The 18,602-nt window shown below is 41.0% G+C and overlaps 1 protein-coding gene across 4 annotated transcripts in view; it reads left to right on the top strand.

Moving 5' to 3' along the window:
• LOC138355119 (uncharacterized) overlaps positions 1–18,602 on the top strand; it is a 154,086-nt gene that overhangs the window by 72,147 nt on the left and 63,337 nt on the right. For all 4 annotated transcript variants that reach the window (XM_069309823.1, XM_069309819.1, XM_069309820.1 and 1 more), the window contains exon 4: positions 14,746–14,812. In XM_069309823.1, the coding sequence (XP_069165924.1) occupies positions 14,746–14,812 (67 nt within the window). The remainder of the gene's footprint in view (positions 1–14,745; positions 14,813–18,602) is intronic.

The raw sequence follows: 18,602 nt of genomic DNA, 5'->3' as shown, positions 1-18,602 counted from the left end.
CTGTGTCAACGAGGAAACGGCGTTTGGCTATGATGTCAGATATGTAGAGCAGTGTAGTGTTTGAAGTGGCGGGGTTACTGGCCGTTAACAGCCCCCGCCGAAGTTGTTTCCCGACCAGGAACACGGAGCCCTACAATTGTGGGCTTGGTGCCCGAACCTCTGGTGGTAAAAACAAAGCTCTCCTCGGTGTTCTCGCTGTCGCCTAGATCCTGATACTGGATTCACTTGGTACGTCCTCCCTGGGCGGAAGAAACGCCGGTTCTGGAGGACGTTGAGTTGTTGGGTGTCTGTAGTCTGCTGTGTATCACTGAGGTGGGACAGTGTAGCGTTATTAGACGTTGTATGAAGCCGGTCTGCCAGTGTAGCCAGCTGGGCTAATGGGGTGTCGTCAGCCATACTGAATAGGGCCGGTTGAATGTGTTTTGGACAGAGTTGTATCCAGAGTGATCTCACAATCTCGCTGGGGGCTGGGCCAGTTGCAGTATGCATCACATACTGAATATGCCGCAGAAGCTGGGCTGGTGTTTTGTCTGCTAATCTTTTGTCAGTTAGGAGTTGGTCCCTTTGTTGAATGCGGCATTTCATTGCTGCCTGTAGAAGAGCGGCCTTCAATGCGGTGTACGTCCTGGCGTCTGGTGATGGTGCGGTGATGACAGGCGGAGGCAGTGTGCATAGCCTCCGAAGGAAGTGTTGGCATGGTACAGGCATATCGGGCTTTCTCAGTCGAAATTTCATGAAGGTCGATAATAGCCTCCATCTGCATGAACCAAAATTCTGGTTCATCTGCGTTGTATGCTGGAAACCTGGTAGATAAATCCATGACGAAGATCTCGTTTGCGACTAGGTGTTCTTTTCACTCACTGGGTCACCAATGTAACGGTTCTGTTGTTACATAAAGTATGGTGACAATAAACACAAACACTAAGATAATATATATATATTTGGTCGAACATGCAGAAGTACACAGGTGATACTTTGGTGTGAGTTGAGCGCACTGAGCGTCAGTACAGTATCTCGCAAGTGTCTGCTCTAGACCACACTTGAAAGTGGACTAGTTAATATTTGCTATTCTGCTGCTTATATGCTCGGGCAACACCTCACCGGGTTGCTCGGGCAATACCTCACCTTATTCATCTCCAAAGGTTGACAGGAATATTAACAATGCATTTGGAGCGAGTATATTATTGGGATAATTTACTCGCTACAAGGACTTGCCCGAAATGCTATGCGTGCTAGTGACTTTACAAGATTGTAATTTCAAATTAAACTCTATGTTCTCTCTTAACCCCCAAGTGTAGCTTGCATATAAATAAATAAATAAATAAATAAATAAATAAATAAATAAATCCTTCCCTCTTCTAGTTTTGGGATATTTAATGCCTCTAACCTCTCCTTGTAGCTCTTGGCCTTCAGTTCTGGGAACCATTTAGTTGCATGTCTTTGCACCTTTTCTAGTTTGTTGATGTGCTTCTTTAGATATGGGCACCATACAATTGCTGTATATTCCAGCTTTGTATCTAACAAAAGTCGTGAACAATTTCTTTAATATTTTGCCATCCATGTATTTAAAAGCAATTCTGAAGTTAGAAAGTGTAGCATAGGCCAACCCATCACACAATGTTCTTAATCTGATCCTCAGGTGATAGTTTTCTATCTAGAACTATCCCTACATCTCTTTCTTTGTCAGACTACTTTAAAGATTTCTCACATAAATTATAGGTTGTGTGGGGTCTATGTTCTCCTGTTCCACATTCCATAACATGGCATTTATTTACATTACCTGTAATTCCATTTGCCAAGTAGTGCTCCATAAACTTGTTCTGTCCAGGTCTTCTTGAAGGGTATGACAATCGTCTTAAGTTACTTATCTTCCCTATTATCTTAACACTTTCGCGCTTTATATTAGAGATAACTCGTCGCTGTTTTTTCTTACGATTCCACATAACTTCCTACTTTTCTCGTCCATCGAAAAAATATTTCTATAAATTCCACTTTTTAACCGAAATGGATGGGGATACTTTTGTTTTGTAGAGAATTTATTTGCGAATTTTCTGGTACAAGAATGAATATTATATCATATAAACTTCTATGAGTAAAAAAAAAAATACACAAAGTATGTTTGGGGGTGTGGCGAGCGTGTGGCAGTGGGTTCCCTTTAGCCGTTGATATATCCAACACGTGGGAAATATTTGTATGTATTATGTATATGTCTGTGTAGGGAATTTTACTGCGATCACTGTCATACAAATTATAAAATGTTTCAACAAGTATAAACATGACAAACATCAAACGAACGAAAACAATGCGTTCGTTTCTGCCGCGAACGCATACTGAGCAACGTGGTTCTATATTTGGCGCTTCTCTTACACATGCTTTGTACAAATGTTATACAGTTCATCTTATAGAAAATTTTATTGCGAACACATTGGTATAAAAAAGAAATACGTACATAGAAAAGTACGGTCAGGAAACGTATAAACTTTCCAAGCATGATTTCCCCCCCGTGTTTTCGCCAGTGCGCTCGCGGCTAACTACTCTCCACTTCACACACTCTTGCGGGTGGGCAATTACCTATATTAAACATTCATATGCATATGTCCATGTAGAGAATTTTATTGCGATTCCAATGATACCAAAATTAGCGATGTAGGACAACTGTAGGCTTCGCAACCATTAAGAGAGTGGAAACATTTTGTTGCTGTTTGGCGCTCTCGGCGAGTGATCTGCATAGTTTTTTATTTGGTGTTGATACTCCTTATGCTTGGGCGGCATTTTATAGGTATGCTCTTATAGACAATTTCATTGCGAACACAGTGATACCAAATTTAAATACGTGCGGCTTCAGTTATTGTCAGGACAGTCAAAAGAGTGTACACTTTTTCGGTCTTACCGCGTAGGCGCGCGAAGTGCCGAAAGCATCTGGGGTATTGTTTTTTTTTGAGCGCCGAGAGCGCGAAAGTGTTAACATCATCAGGAAACATGTTCATATAATTCTGTATACCAAATGGTAGATCGTTAATCCTTTAGCTGCGCAATGCGCCTGCAGGCCCAGGCTTTGGGTGCGCAACACGCCTCCGGGTGTTTTTATTTTTCACGTTCCATTCAAAACTCCCGCGGCTACATAGGGTTCACATCAGCTTCCTCAGGGCTCTTGTAAACAGATGCCATCTTAAAAAAAAATCATGGTCCACATTGCCGGGTGTCAGAGCCTCAGTAGTGAGTGAGCAACCAAGGCTGGCGCTCGCAGCATGAGCGCACAGCACTGCTGTTCAGTGTGTGACCACAGCATCGCCTAATATTGTCAAAATATATATATAATCTGTTTTATTTAGCCATGATAGTATTATAGAAGAGCCCGAGTGTGATAATGACTGGGTACAATGTTCAAATTTCAGTGATTCAATGCTGTTCACGATGTTGACAGCATTATTTCGTCCATCTCGGAATCTTCAAACAACTTTTTAGGTTCCTTTTCAAAATAAACTTGTGGTCAATTATTCATTTACAGGTATTAGTGACCAGGATTGTGGTTATAATGAGCATTGCGCGTAGGAAGGAGGAATTTTGGTGAGGAAGGGAGAGAATTGAGGTACCCTCACCGTGAGGCAGTAACTCTTGTTTTGCTAACCATACTAGCTTCATAGTTCGCTATGGGGAACACACATGTACATGGGTATATACAGTGTGTGTGAATAGTGTAATAACAGCACCAGGAGTCTGCTGAGAGGACTATTTAAATTGCTGTCTGCTGTGTGATTTGTCATGCAGTGTATGGTGGCCACTGTACTGTTTGGACACAATACCGGCTTAATTGCATAGTTCTGGTAAATAAAACATGTAGATAGGTATATATAACATGTGTAAATCATGTAATAAATACAATAACAGTATGGTGGGAGGAGCAATGTTGGCGAGTAAGATGTTGGAGGAGTGAGGGAGGGCTGGCTGGGTGTGGCTGCTCACACTCGCAGTGTTCTGAATGTGTTGATGGTGAATGTATATAGTGTGTGACAGTGTATAGTCTGTAAATAGACTGTATATATACATAAATTAGCATGATACATGGTAAATATGTGCAGCATATGTGTACAGAAGTGTCATGCACGTAACAGTGTCCTCAGACAGTACGGATGTTTTGCTGCCATAATATAGTGTACGTGTTCATTATACATAGGATTAGCACGTAAAAACAAATAAAATGTATTTGGAACTGTGCGCAAAAAATTAAAAAAAATATATTCGCGGCAACTCGCACGCCCCGCCCCGGGCGCCCCACCGGCCCCGGGATCTTACTGCTCTGGCGCACGGGGAATGATGACGTCACGCCCCACCTTTCGGACCCCATAGCAGCCAAAGTAAATACAAGTTCGAATTTTTTTTGACATACCCATACTGGGGGAAGGGTTTTTGACACTTAAAAAAAAAAGAAAATAATTTTTTTAAGAGAATTTATTTCCTGCGCACTGGGGGAGGGAGGGGGTGTCATATTTATAGGCCGCACAGTTAAAGGGTTATTGTAGACAATGAACATTACTGGTGCAAGAACTGAACCCTATGGTACTATGCTTGTGACATTTCTCCAGTCCAATATACTTCCTCTTATTGCTGCTCTCATTTTTCTATGTCAGAAAATTTTTCATCCATGTTAGCAGCTTACCTGTCACTCCTCCAATGTGTTCCAGTTTCCAGAACAACCTCTTATGTGGAACTCTGTCGAAAGCCTTTTTTAGGTCCAGATAGATGCAGTCAACCCAACCATCTTTATCCTGTAAAATCTCTGTGGCTCAATCATAGAAACTGAGTAAATTTCTTACGAAGGATCTTCCAGATCGAAAACCATACTGACGGTCTGATATTATATCGTTTGTCTTCAGGTGTTCTACCCATTTAGTTTGTTATTTTTTCCAATATTTTGACTATTACACTTGTCAAAGATACAGGTCTATAATTGAGGGGGTCTTCCCTGCTGCCACTTTTGTAGATTGGAACTACAGAGCACCACTTGGTTTCCGAACCCCTTGGGGACGAGACCCGTCGGTTAACATGTAAGTTCGTATACGAGAAATAGAGGGGAAAAATAAACTAGAAATGTAAAAAGAAATTTTTCCGAAAAATTTATGAAAAAAACTCTAGGGAAAAAAATCGTCAGGTTCATGGCGTAAATGCGACCGTGTTTTGTTTGTACTCATCAATAAGTGAAGTCCTGATCCGCTTTATAAAAGTCCTTAATTGTTCCTAACTGATTATTAAGACGTCTGGCAAACATCCTCTGGATGTTTCCTGCCAGCCTGCAGGCACATCCTGCCTAAAATATACGATGATGTACTGTACATTTAAGAAACAAATCTGGGTCACAGGTCTGTGGAGTGTGGTTAGGCTTACGGAGTCAGCCGGTCCCTCCCCCACCACCAACACACCCCCCCTCTCCCCCCACCACCGACACACCTCCCCCTCTCCCCCCACCACCGACACACCTCCCCCTCTCCCCCCACCACCGACACACCTCCCCCTCTCCCCCCACCACCGACACACCTCCCCCTCTCCCCCCACCACCGACACACCTCCCCCTCTCCCCCCACCACCGACACACCACCCCCACCCCCCACCCCAAACCCATACACACACACACACACACTCTCAAAGGTCACGTGGTTCACAGTTCACTTCAACACCCATATATCGCTTCCTGCCTGCCTGCCTCCTTCCCACCCTGCCAGCCTGCTTCCTTCCCAGCCTGCCTCCTTCCCAGCCTGCCTCCTTCCCAGCCTGCCTCCTTCCCAGCCTGCCTCCTTCCCAGCCTGCCTGCCTGCCTCCTTCCCACCCTGCCAGCCTACTTCCTTCCCAGCCTGCCTCCTTCCCAGCCTGCCTGCCTGCCTCCTTCCCAGCCTGCCTCCTTCCCAGCCTGCCAGCCTGCCTCCTTCCCAGCCTGCCAGCCTGCCTCCTTCCCAGCCTGCCAGCCTGCTTCCTTCCCAGCCTGCCTGCCTGCCTCCTTCCCAGCCTGCCAGCCTGCTTCCTTCCCAGCCTGCCAGCCTGCTTCCTTCCCAGCCTGCCTCCTTCCCAGCCTGCCAGCCTGCTTCCTTCCCAGCCTGCCTCCTTCCCAGCCTGCCGTCTTCCCAGCCTGCCTCCTTCCCAGCCTGCCGTCTTCCCAGCCTGCCTCCTTCCCAGCCTGCCTCCTTCCCAGCCTGCCTCCTTCCCAGCCTGCCAGCCTGCTTCCTTCCCAGCCTGCCTCCTTCCCAGCCTGCCAGCCTGCCTCCTTCCCAGCCTGCCAGCCAGCCTGCCTGCCAGCCTGCTTCCTTCCCAGCCTGCCTCCTTCCCAGCCTGCCTGCCTGCCTCCTTCCCAGCCTGCCAGCCTGCCTCCCCAGCCTGCCAGCCTGCCAGCCAGCCTGCCAGCCAGCCAGCCTGCCTGCCTGCCAGCCTGCTTCCTTTCCAGCCAGCCTGCCTCTCCCCCTGCCATCATGCTAACGGGTAGTGTGTTAGGCTTATCTTCGGGAATGAGCCGGTCTCGCCCCCACCACCAACAAACCACCCGCCCCCCTACATCCCATCTCTCAAGGTCACGCGGTTCAACCTCGTGACTACCACTCACTCCCTGCCTGCAAGCTAGCCTGCCTGCCTGCCTGCCTGTGCCTGCCAGCCTGCCTTTCCCTCCCTAATTCTCACTACTTCCATCCCTTCCTGCCTACCTCCTAGCATCTCTCCCTACCTCCCCCTCCCTCTTAGCATCTCTCCCTACCTCCTAACATCTCTCCCTACCTCCCCCTCCCTCCTAGCATCTCTCTCCCCCCCTCTCTCACTGATTCCCCCCCCCCCCCTCATTCATACTGCCTCCCACCTAAGTTCCATCGTCCATCCACCCACCAGTCAGCCATCACTGACGCAATGGGTGCATTTGGAGCCAACATGGTGCACAGATGTTTCTTGATTGTGCAGATATGTAAAACAAAAGCACAGAATGAACATTCCAGCCTTATGGCAATTCAAAATAATAGGAATAATAGGCCGTGAATCTGTGAAGTCACAGTGGGCAAACTGGACCATCGCCCACCCACCACCACTAGCCGGCGTGACGCTTGGTGGATCCCTTCCTACCCGAACTTTGTTCGGGTAGCATGACTCCCCAACCCCAATCGGGAAACTGGAAGTTTTGGATAACTAAAGTTCGGAAACCAAGTGGTGCTCTGTATGTAGGCCTTTTTCCACATGTCTGCTATGACTCCTGTGCACAGGGATACCTGAAAATTCAGGTGAATTGGAATGCTGAGCTCAGATGCACATTCTCTTAGAACCCATGGTGAAACTCCACCTGGGCCAACTGCTTTGTTCTTCCTCATACCCATAATCACTAGACCTACTAGAATCACTGACAGTACTGCCACGGTTCTTGATCACATCTGGACCAACATAACCTCTCCACTTACTTCAGGGATAATCCTCGATAGCACTACAGACCATTACCCCACATTTCTCCTAACCAACATTAACAAACCACCTTTAAGAGGTAAGGGAGATAAGCTTTAGGCTGCACAATGAAACTGCTATAGGCAATTTTATAGTTGCTGCTGCTAATATCAACTGGGAATCTGAATTAGGAAACATAGGGGACATCAACCTAGCAGTGCAATCATTTCTTTAAAAAACTCTCAGCCTTTATAACACCCATATCGTTATATCCTCATATCGGACATAGACAAGAACACAACCTATAGCACTGTATCATCCTTTGCAGATGACACTAGGATCTTCATGAGAGTAGGCAACATAGAGGACACGGCGAACCTCCAGTCAGATGTAGATCAGGTCTTTCTATGGGCTACAGAAAATAATATGGTATTTAACGAAGATAAGTTCCAGCTCATGCGCTAAGGAAAAAATGAAAATATAAAAACGGAAACCACGTACAAAACTCGGGCAAATCATAACATAGAACGAAAAGGCAATGTAAAGGATCTGGGTGTACTAATGTCGGAAGACCTTACATTTAAAGAACACAATAAAGTAGCCGTCACAACTGCAAGAAAAATGACAGGTTGGATAACAAGAACTTTTCACACTAGAGATGCTATACCGATGATACTTTTTAAAACGTTTGTGCTCTCTAGAGTGGAGTACTGCTGCACAAAGACAGCACCTTTCAAAGCTGGAGAAATTGCTGACCTGGAGAGCGTGCAGAGATCCTTTACTGCTAGAATCCACTCAGTAAAACATCTAAACTGTTGGGATCGACTAAAGAGCCTAAAACTGTACTCCCTTGAGCGCAGGCGGGAGAGATACATAATAATTTACACGTGGAAAATATTAGAGGGGCTGGTCCCAAACCTGCACACAGAAATAACATCACATGAGACCAGAAGACATGGCAGGATGTGCAGAATACCCCCGTTGAAAAACAGAGGTGCAACTGGTACTCTGAGAGAGAACTCTATCAACATCAGAGGTCCGAGACTGTTCAACACGCTTCCACTACACATAAGGGGCATAACTGGCCGACCCCTCACAGTGTTCAAGAGAGAACTGGATAAGCACCTCCAAAGGATACCTGATCAACCAGGCTGGGACTCATACGTCAGGCTGCGAGCAGCCGCGTCCAACAGCCTGGTTGATCAGTCCAGCAACCAGGAGGCCTGGTCGACGACCGGGCCGCGGGGACGCTAAGCCCCGGAAGCACCTCAAGGTAACCTCAAGGTAACCCACTGTCCTATGCTAAAGAAACAAGTCACAACTAAAAGGCTAAACAATCCTTAGCTTACAAAGGGGGATACTTAAATCCATTAATAAAAAACATGACCTTGAGAAGTAGTATAGGTTAGGAATCGTCTCCAAAGAATTCTCAATGAATTACTCATCATTGCTATCTAAAATAATTAGGAGAGCCAAAATTAAATACTACGAAGACAAATTTACCCACACAAAGGGCAATATTAAGAAAACATGGAGAACAATTTCTCATATATTGGGATCAAAGAAGATTATAAGTAACAAACCAATACTCCTATCAAATAATGATGGTCTGCTTTCAGCCTCTGACACTGCTCTTGAGTTCAATAGATTCTTGTCTTCCATGGGTCATCCCTTGCAAATGATATTCCATCGTCCAGTACTAATATTCAGGACTATCTTACAGTTAACTATCCACAGTCTCTGTACCTAATGCCTACTAATTCCACTGATGGTACTGACATAATCCTTTCCCTTAAAACCAAGTCTAGTGCCCTTGAGGAGATACCAACTCTTATTTACAAAAAAGCCTCCAGATTTTTAGCTCCTGCCATTGCATTGCTCTTCAACAAGTCACTTCAACTCCAAACCTTTCCAGATATTCTAAAAAAAGTGAGAGTAACCCCTGTCCACAAATGTGGTGATCCCACTGATGTTAACAACTTCAGACCTATATCAATTCTGCCAAACTTATCAAAAATATTTGATAAACTAATCTACAAGCAGCTTTACTCTTATCTAGCCAAACTCAATATTCTTAGCTCTTGTCAATATGGCTTCAGACTCCAAAAATGCACTAACGATGCACTTATTAGTGATTGTAATCACTAATTTAATTGAGGCTTACAGTTCAAATGCCCTCTTGGGGACTGTAAGCCTCAAAAAACCCAGTATATAGGCAAGACAACAACATCTCTTTCCAGGCGTTTAACGATGCATAAGCAACAGGGCTCCATTAAGGAACATATAACCTCTTCCCACAACCAAACCATCACCAGAGAAATCTTAGCAAACAACACAGAAATCATCGATAGATACAGCGATAGCAGGCGGCTTGACGTCTGCGAGGCACTACACATCAAGAAGTCAACACCAGCAATCAACAGCCAATTAATGCACAACTATATTCTACCCACTTCAAGACTCCACTCCAATATAGAAGCATCAAGAAATATGGACCAATAGGCTTTCTACAATTACTTCCATTCAATACCCATTGTTTCGTGTTCTGTCTTGTGTTTGAATTTAATACCCATTCAATACCCATTGTTGAAAGTTTGTTTTCACCTCATCCACCTCACCCAAATGTAGATATATAATCGAAGATGTGTAAGCTCTATTCAGTTTCAGTTGTGTGTTTGTAAACTAAAGTATTTGAAAATGTAATAAGTTTTACGAAACGTGCTCAAGTGTCACGTCAGACTAGAAATAAAAATGAATTTTGGAGAATTGATCTTTGAATTACCATCAACAGTGAAAAGAAACGTTAGAAAGATCGAGAAAATTCGTGTTAGAATTATTAATCTTACTTTTTCGGTCATATTTAATAATATATATAATATATATATATATATATATATATATATATATATATATATATATATGTCGTACCTAGTAGCCAGAACGCACTTCTCAGACTACTATGCAAGGCCCGATTTGCCTAATAAGCCAAGTTTTCATGAATTAATATATTTTCTCTATTTTTTTTCTTATGAAATGATAAAGCTACCCATTTCATTATGTATGAGGTCAATTTTTTTTTATTGGAGTTAAAATTAACGTAGATATATGACCGAACCTAACCAACCCTACCTAACCTAACCTAACCTATCTTTATAGGTTAGGTTAGGTTAGGTAGCCGAAAAAGTTAGGTTAGGTTAGGTTAGGTAGGTTAGGTAGTCGAAAAACAATTCTTTCATGAAAACTTGACTTATTAGGCAAATTTGGCCTTGCATAGTAGGCTGAGAAGTGCATTCTGGCTACTAGGTACGACATATATATATATATGCACCTCTAGCTGGAAGAAGGGGGACCCATAGCCTCGGAGGAAACCACGCATAACGCATTAGAGGGAATGTTTAGATCCCCTCCAATACAGTTTCTGTGTGCTTTTCTCCTACCACCCCCTTCCTTGAATATTTTTTGTGCTTTATTATGCATTTGATGGTTACAAGATATACATGGGTTGATACAAAAATAATAATGCAAAAAGGTGCTTAAAGGTTATGGATCTCTTGAAGAACACAACAATGGGAAACATTGATGAATGTCACAGACGGGTTCGATCATTGTTGCAAGTCAAACACTTCTTCGAATTCCTCTGAAGTTGGACTAGTGCCCAAGACGCAACAGGCATTTCCCCTCTGAATCGCAACACTGAGGCACTGGAACAAGAAACTTTTTGCTCTCTGGTCTTTTGTAGCGCTGATCAATTTGTCCCCCAATTCCTTCAGGAACTTCAATGCACATTTTCCCCACGAACCGAGGGTCTCCGAGCCGATCGGAACAAAGCTGTAGCAGTGTGCTAGACCTCTGTATTTAATAATTTTCTGCGATTCCCTGAAAGAAGCAGCACCACCGCTTTCACGTGTGCTGTAGTGGAGGTAGGTACTGGCCAGTGTGGCAGCGCACGTGTAGTCCCATACCACTTGCTTACCATCCTTCCAAGGTAGCAAGGTGACCCATCAGGGCGCTTCTGAGGGTCGTTAGGTCTGGATAAGTGTGGTTCTCTTTGTGCCGGGCAGCGGGCTGTGGCGAGGCTCCTCTTGATGATGTCGTTATCATATATGCATATATATATGCATATATATGCATATATATATGCATATATATATATGCATATATATATATATATATATATATGTCGTACCTAGTAGCCAGAACGCACTTCTCAGCCTACTATGCAAGGCCCGATTTGCCTAATAAGCCAAGTTTTCATGAATTAATATATTTTCTCTTTTTTTTCTTATTAAATGATAAAACTACCCATTTCATTATGTATGAGGTCAATTTTGTTTTATTGTAGTTAAATTTAACGTAGATATATGACCGAACCTAACCAACCCTACCTAACCTAACCTATCTTCATAGGTTAGGTTGGGTTAGGTTGCCGAAAAAGGTAGGTTAGGTTAGGTAGGTTAGGTAGGCGAAAAAACATTAATTCATGAAAACTTGGCTTATTAGGCAAATCGGACCTTGCATAGTAGGCTGAGAAGTGCGTTCTGGCTATTAGGTACGACATATATATATATATATATATATATATATATATATATATATATATATATATATATATATATATATATATATATATATATATATAATATATATATATATATAATATATATATATATATATATATATATATAATATATATATATATATATATATATATATAATATATAATATATATATATATATTATACACATACACATATATGTCATACCTAGTAGCCAGAACGCACTTATCGGTGTACTATGCAAGACCCGATTTGCCTAATAGACCGAGAGATTTTCTTTATTTTCAATAAAATTTTTCTAAATAGTTTATTTGAATTATTATTATTATTTAATATTAAGACCATAATTTATTGACTTAGTTGTGTTAATTTAGGTTAGGTTAAGATAGGTTAGGTTAGGTTAGGTAGGGTTGGTTAGGTTCGGTCATATATCTACGTTAGTTTTAACTCAAATTTAATCAAATTAACTTATACATAATGAAATGGACAGATTTATCATTTCATAAGAAAAAATTTGGAAAAATATATAAATTCAGGAAAAATTGGCTTATTAGGCAAAATGGGCCTTGCATAGTAAGCCAATTATGACATTCTGGCTACTAGGTACAACATTATATATATATATATATATATATATATATATATATATATATATATATATATATATATATATATATATATATATATATATATATATAATATATATATATAATATATATAAAGAAAAAGAAAAGAAACAAAAAAAAAGATGAGAGCAAACTTGTGCTTCATATAATGTTTTGCCGCCTCTGCTGTCTAGAAGCTGTGAAATGAACTGTAAGTTTCCTGGCTGCCTTTTGGGCTAGGTTAAACACATGGCTCTTCAGTGTCATTGAAGAGTCAAACTTCATTTCCAATATGTCATTTTCATATGTGAACTCTACTGTTTAGCCACCCATTTGCAAGCCTGTCCAATTTGCAATATGCAATCTAGTTATCATCATTGCTTGTGATGACCCTCCAAGTGGTTCCCAACCACTTGGATGGTCGGGAATTGAATGCTGATCTGCATGAAGCGAGACCATCGCTCTACCGTCCGGCCCAAGTGTTTGGGCAGGAAGCAAAGAGTTACTGTGAGGAGGTGAGACCTCAGAATGACGTGATATAACCAGCAGAGTTTCACATGATTCTGTACTTGGACTTGTCCTGTTTCTGATGTACATAAATGATCTTCCTGATAATCTACAACAGTGGAAGCAGGGAAGACCCCCTTAATTATAGACCTGTATCATTGACAAGTGTAATAGTCAAAATATTGGAAAAAATAATTAAAACTAAATGGGTAGAACACCTGGAGAGAAATGATATAATATCAGACAGACAGTATGGTTTTCGATCTGGAAGATCCTGTGTATCGAATTTACTCAGTTTCTATGATCGAGCAACGGAGATATTACAGGAAAGAGATGGTTGGGTTGACTGCATCTATCTGGACCTAAAAGAAGACGTTTGACAGAGTTTCACATAAGAGGTTGTTCTGGAAACTGGCACATATTGAAGGAGTGACAAGTAAGCTTCTAAAATGGATGAAGAATTTTCTGACAGAAAAATTAGAGCATTATAATCAGAGGCAATGTATCGGACTGGAGAAATATGACAAGTGGAGTACCACAGGGTTCAGTTCTTGCACCGGTAATGTTCATTGTCTCCATAAACGAGCTACCAGATGGAATACAGAATTATATGAACATGTTTGCTGATGATGCTAAGATAATAGGAAGGATAAGAAACTTAGATGATCGTCATGCCCACAAGAAGACCTGGACAAATAAGTGTATGGAGCACCACTTGGCAAATGGAATTTAATGCGAATAATTGCCATGTTATTGAATGTAGAATTGGAGAACATAGATCCCCACACAACCTATAAATAATGTGAGAAATATTTAAAGAATTCTGACAAAGAAAGAGATGTAAGGGTGGTTCTAGATAGAAAACTATCACCTGAGGACCACATAAAGAACATTGTGTGAGGAGCTTTTGCTACACTTTATAACTTTCAGAATTGCTTTTAAATACATGGATGGCAAAATACTGAAGAAATTGTTCACGACTTTTGTTAGACCAAAGCCGGAATATGCAGTGGTTGTATGGTGCCCATATCTTAAGAAGCACATCAACAAATTGGAAAAGGTGCAAAGACATGCAATTAAATGGCTCTTGAAACTGAAGGACAAAAGCTTCAAGGATAGGTTATAGACGTTAAATATGCCAAAATTAGAAGATAAAAGAAAAAAAGGTGATGTGATCACTACGTACAAAATAGCAACAGGAATTGATAAAATTTATAGGGAAGAACTCCTGAGACCGGGAATTTCAAGATCAAGAGGTCATAGATTTAAACTAATTAAAGCTGCCGAAGTAATATAAGAAAATTCACTCATGCAAACAGAGTGGTAGACAGTTGGAATAAGTTTAATGAGAAGGTGGTGGCCAAAACCATCAGTAGTTTCAAAGCGTTATATGACAGAATACTGGGAAGACGGTTCACCACGAGCGTAGCTATCATCCTGTAACTGCACTTAGGTAATTACATAATTCTCTCGTGCACACACACACACTCCATATCTCTCTCTCTTCCCCCTCCCTTTCTCTCCCTGTTTGTCTTTCTCTGTCTGTTTGTCTCTCTCTCTTTGTATGTCTTCCCCTTAACATTCCTGGCAAGTTTCTTTTTATGAGATCTAATGTGGCCATCGCACACTTCTCAATGTGGGTTAACTTTGATACTGATGGAGATGTGTTCTTTCCTCAGCCACCCAGACTGACGCTCCATATCATCATCCATGAAGCCAAGGACCTCAAGCCAAAAGCATCCAAAGGCGAGTACCATAGCTTACTGTTTTTGCTTGTCGGGACCTTTTATTGTTATGATAAAGGGGTTTTCTGGGAGTTATGATAGTTGCAGCGAGGAAGATGACGAATGTTAAAATACGATTCACGTCAGTAATTCCATCTATCATTACACTGTCCTGCAAGAAGAGCCACACATCTATGGATCAGCCAATAAAATCAGCAGACTCCTATAGATGTTACTACTGCTAGGCTTGGACTTGGGGTATAAGTATCTCAGGGAATTTTCATTATCTCGTGATGTAGACCTGACCAAATGTAAATTGTGTCAACAAAATTATTCGCACACCCTCCGTCACTATGTGATGGAGTGCGAAACGATAACTGAATTCAGAGACAATTCTATATCAAATGTTCTGGAGATTTGTAAATATTTTATTCAGAATGATCTGCTACCAGAAATCTTAGCCATATATCCCCAATTTGCTAACTGTAGGTAGTAATTGAGTGATTGTAATCTATCCACCGCTGCCCACTGGATGGGTGGGGTGTGTGCAAGACAAACATATCAATTGTGACAGTAGCTCTGCATGTAAGTCAGTTGCTTAATTTAGAAACTGTACTTGTGGTCGGTCTCGAGCCCATTTTTGATGTGACAATGTGAATTGAATTTCGTAACTAGTCCATCAAGAGTGTAACTTGCTTAGCTAAATGAATTGTGGGGTTCCAGTGTTTCAAAGTTGGACAAAATCCTTCAACACCACTTTGACTCTGAAAGTTAGTACAACACTTGAACTTAACACAAATTTTGTTAACTACACTTGCAGTAAGGTAATATATTAGATGTAAAATAAAAGATACTGCTCTAGAATCCTACACATCTATCTCAAGACATCTGGCGTACAATTCATTGGAGTAAACTCTCTCTGCTCAACAACAGTGCTGGACAAAGATATCCCACAGTCCATTACTACAAGGGAGAACGGCTCCTGTGGTACAACAATAGATTACAATAAAGCCCTGAGAACACTCTGACTCAAATTATCTGATGATAAACACAGAATCCACTTGGAATAAGAATAACTGGCCACAACACTCTGCAATTTAGGCCTACGAGAAATGTTACCAATATTAATAGTTACACAAGTTTTACCAAATTAAATAAATAATAATAAATAAATAAATGCTTATTTAGGTAAGGTACATACATAAAGAGATTTTACAAAGTTTGTTGGATTAATAGATAGAGCTAGTACATACAATGCCTAAAGCCACTATTACGCAAGCGTTTCGGGCAGGAAAATCATTAATGACTAAAGCTTAATATTAATGGGTAAAAAAAATAAAATGTGTTGAGAACAAATAAAAATAGAGGTAAAAGAGGGAGGAACATGGCTGAAAAAGCAGCACAAATACAATTACAAATTATTACAGACAATTACATTCAAATGGCGTTGTTTTGAAAAAAAAACAAAAAACATACATGGGTTGACAACAGAGGGGTAAGGTAGGTTACAGGGAATTTATTAGGTAGTGCTTCGTTTTTATCTTAAACTGGTTGAGAGAGGTACTGTCTTTAACATGGTTGGGAAGATCATTCCACATTCTGGGTCCCTTGATTTGAAGAGCATTTCTAGTTTGATTAAGTCGTACTCTAGGAATATCAAAACTGTATTTATTTCTGGTGTGGTGCTCATGGGTTCTGTTACAACCTTCAATGAATCTTTTGAGGTCAGGATTGGCATTACAGTTCAGCATTTTATATATGTATAATACACATGAGAGAATGTGCAGTGACTTAATATCTAACATATTCAGAGATTTGAGTAGGGGTACCGAGTGATGTCTGGGGCTAGAGTTGGATATTGTCCTAATAGCAGCTTTGTGTTGAGTAATTAGAGGACGTAAATGATTTTGGGTAGTAGAACCCCAAGCACAAATACCATAGTTGAGATATGGATAGATGAGGGAGTAATAGAGAGTCACCAGGGCAGGGCGGGGTACATAATATCTGATCTTAGAAAGAATGCCAACAGTTTTTGAAACTTTTTTTGATATATTTAGAATGTGTCCCTGGAAATTCAGCTTGTGGTCGATGAGAACGCCAAGGAATTTGCCAGCTAATTTGTTATAAATTTGGGTATTGTTTATTTTGAGATTTATTTGATTGGAGGATTTATTGCCAAAAAGAATATAGAACTTTTGTCAATGTTAAGGGTGAGTTTGTTGGCAGTTAGCCAAAGATGGACTTTCTCTAGCTCAGTATTTACTGTGGCATTTAGAGCAAGGGGGTCAGGACTGGAGTAAATGAAGGTTGTGTCGTCAGCAAATAGAATTGGTTTGAGGTGTTGGGAGGCATTTGGAAGGTCATTAATGTAGATGAGAAAGAGGAGAGGGCCAAGTATGCTGCCCTGAGGAACACCAATGTTGATGGGTAGGGCTTGTACTCCCATGACATAATCTAGAGATGCTTGGAGTACTGTCTGTTTACAATCATTAAACCTATGAAGCTGTATCACACCCTTACAAACAACTGAAGAGGGAGACGCAATATGTGTCTATCCGCTCGCCAGAAGCTGATCTGAATGATTTCCCACGCTCTCCAACAATGGACCTACATCACAGACTGTCTTCTTGCTACTCTCTGACATCTCTGGGTCAGTTCTACTTAACTTACATAAAGCCAATGACTAATTGGCTTTACAATGTCCATTGTCATTAGACAATGACAATGACAAAGCCAATCTGGAGCGAGTGGGCAAGTCTCTACAACTAACTCACTCTCGACAACCAGGTTGGCCACACATGAATCCTGAAAATCCACCTCCTACTTCACCTCCGAAGGGGTACTGATCTCTGGAACAGTTACCTTGGTAGTGACAAAACTGACAACTGGAACAAAAATAGAACTGGAATCAGCACAGGTAGGGTAGATAACACCATCCTCTACACCAGGCTGTTCACTCACAGGGTTCGTAGAATTACCCAAATTTACCCAAATCCTGCTAGTATTACATAAGTAATGAAGAAATATAGTTTATTTACTCATTATAATGTTGGTACTGAATGCAGAACATGATCAAACCTGTTTTTACTCTGAAACAATCTAATTTCATAACAAAATTAGAAGTAAATATGTAGCAGGTTGTGGAGCGACTTATCCAAGATATATGATTGCCTGGAGATTGTTTGCTGGCATATCAACCTCCTGTACACAGTGATCCAGTCGTCGTACTTCTTTGCTTAAATTGTTGCAAATTTAATTGGTGATATTAACAAGTAGAATGCGTAATTGTAATAATATATTTCATAAATAGCCACAAAACATTTAATATTTATTAAAAATAAATGTGTCTGGAAGTTAAATAAACTCCACAGGACAATAATTTTGTTATATAGATACTAACGTTGTTCATTGGTATCCATTCGCTGCTTAAACTACTCATGTCCATTTCGCTCATAGAACACCGAACCCTACACGCTCTCTGATATATTGCTCAATTAATAGATTCACAAATAAAGCTTATATTTGTATATGTTATCAGAAAAGCAGAGATAAAATAGTTTTTGTGAATCCATCACAGTGATTATATTTTATTAGAGAGGAAAGATATTCATATTTTAAACAAGGTTTCTTGGCCAACGCTTTCCTTATCGATTGGAACTACGACCTTTCGAAGATCAATGTCAATTTAATCTAGATATTGTAATAAACGAAGTTTTCTATGTCATCTTAAAGACAGAAATACAAGTTGCATGCTTGTACTTTGGCATAAATATAACTGAAGTGAAAGTGAAGATATATGCCTTTTTATAGTT

Source organism: Procambarus clarkii, chromosome 66 (assembly GCF_040958095.1).
Source record: "Procambarus clarkii isolate CNS0578487 chromosome 66, FALCON_Pclarkii_2.0, whole genome shotgun sequence".
Taxonomy (NCBI): domain Eukaryota; kingdom Metazoa; phylum Arthropoda; class Malacostraca; order Decapoda; family Cambaridae; genus Procambarus; species Procambarus clarkii.
Note: the sequence above shows the minus strand (reverse complement) of the source record. Positions and strands in the feature narration are given on the sequence as shown.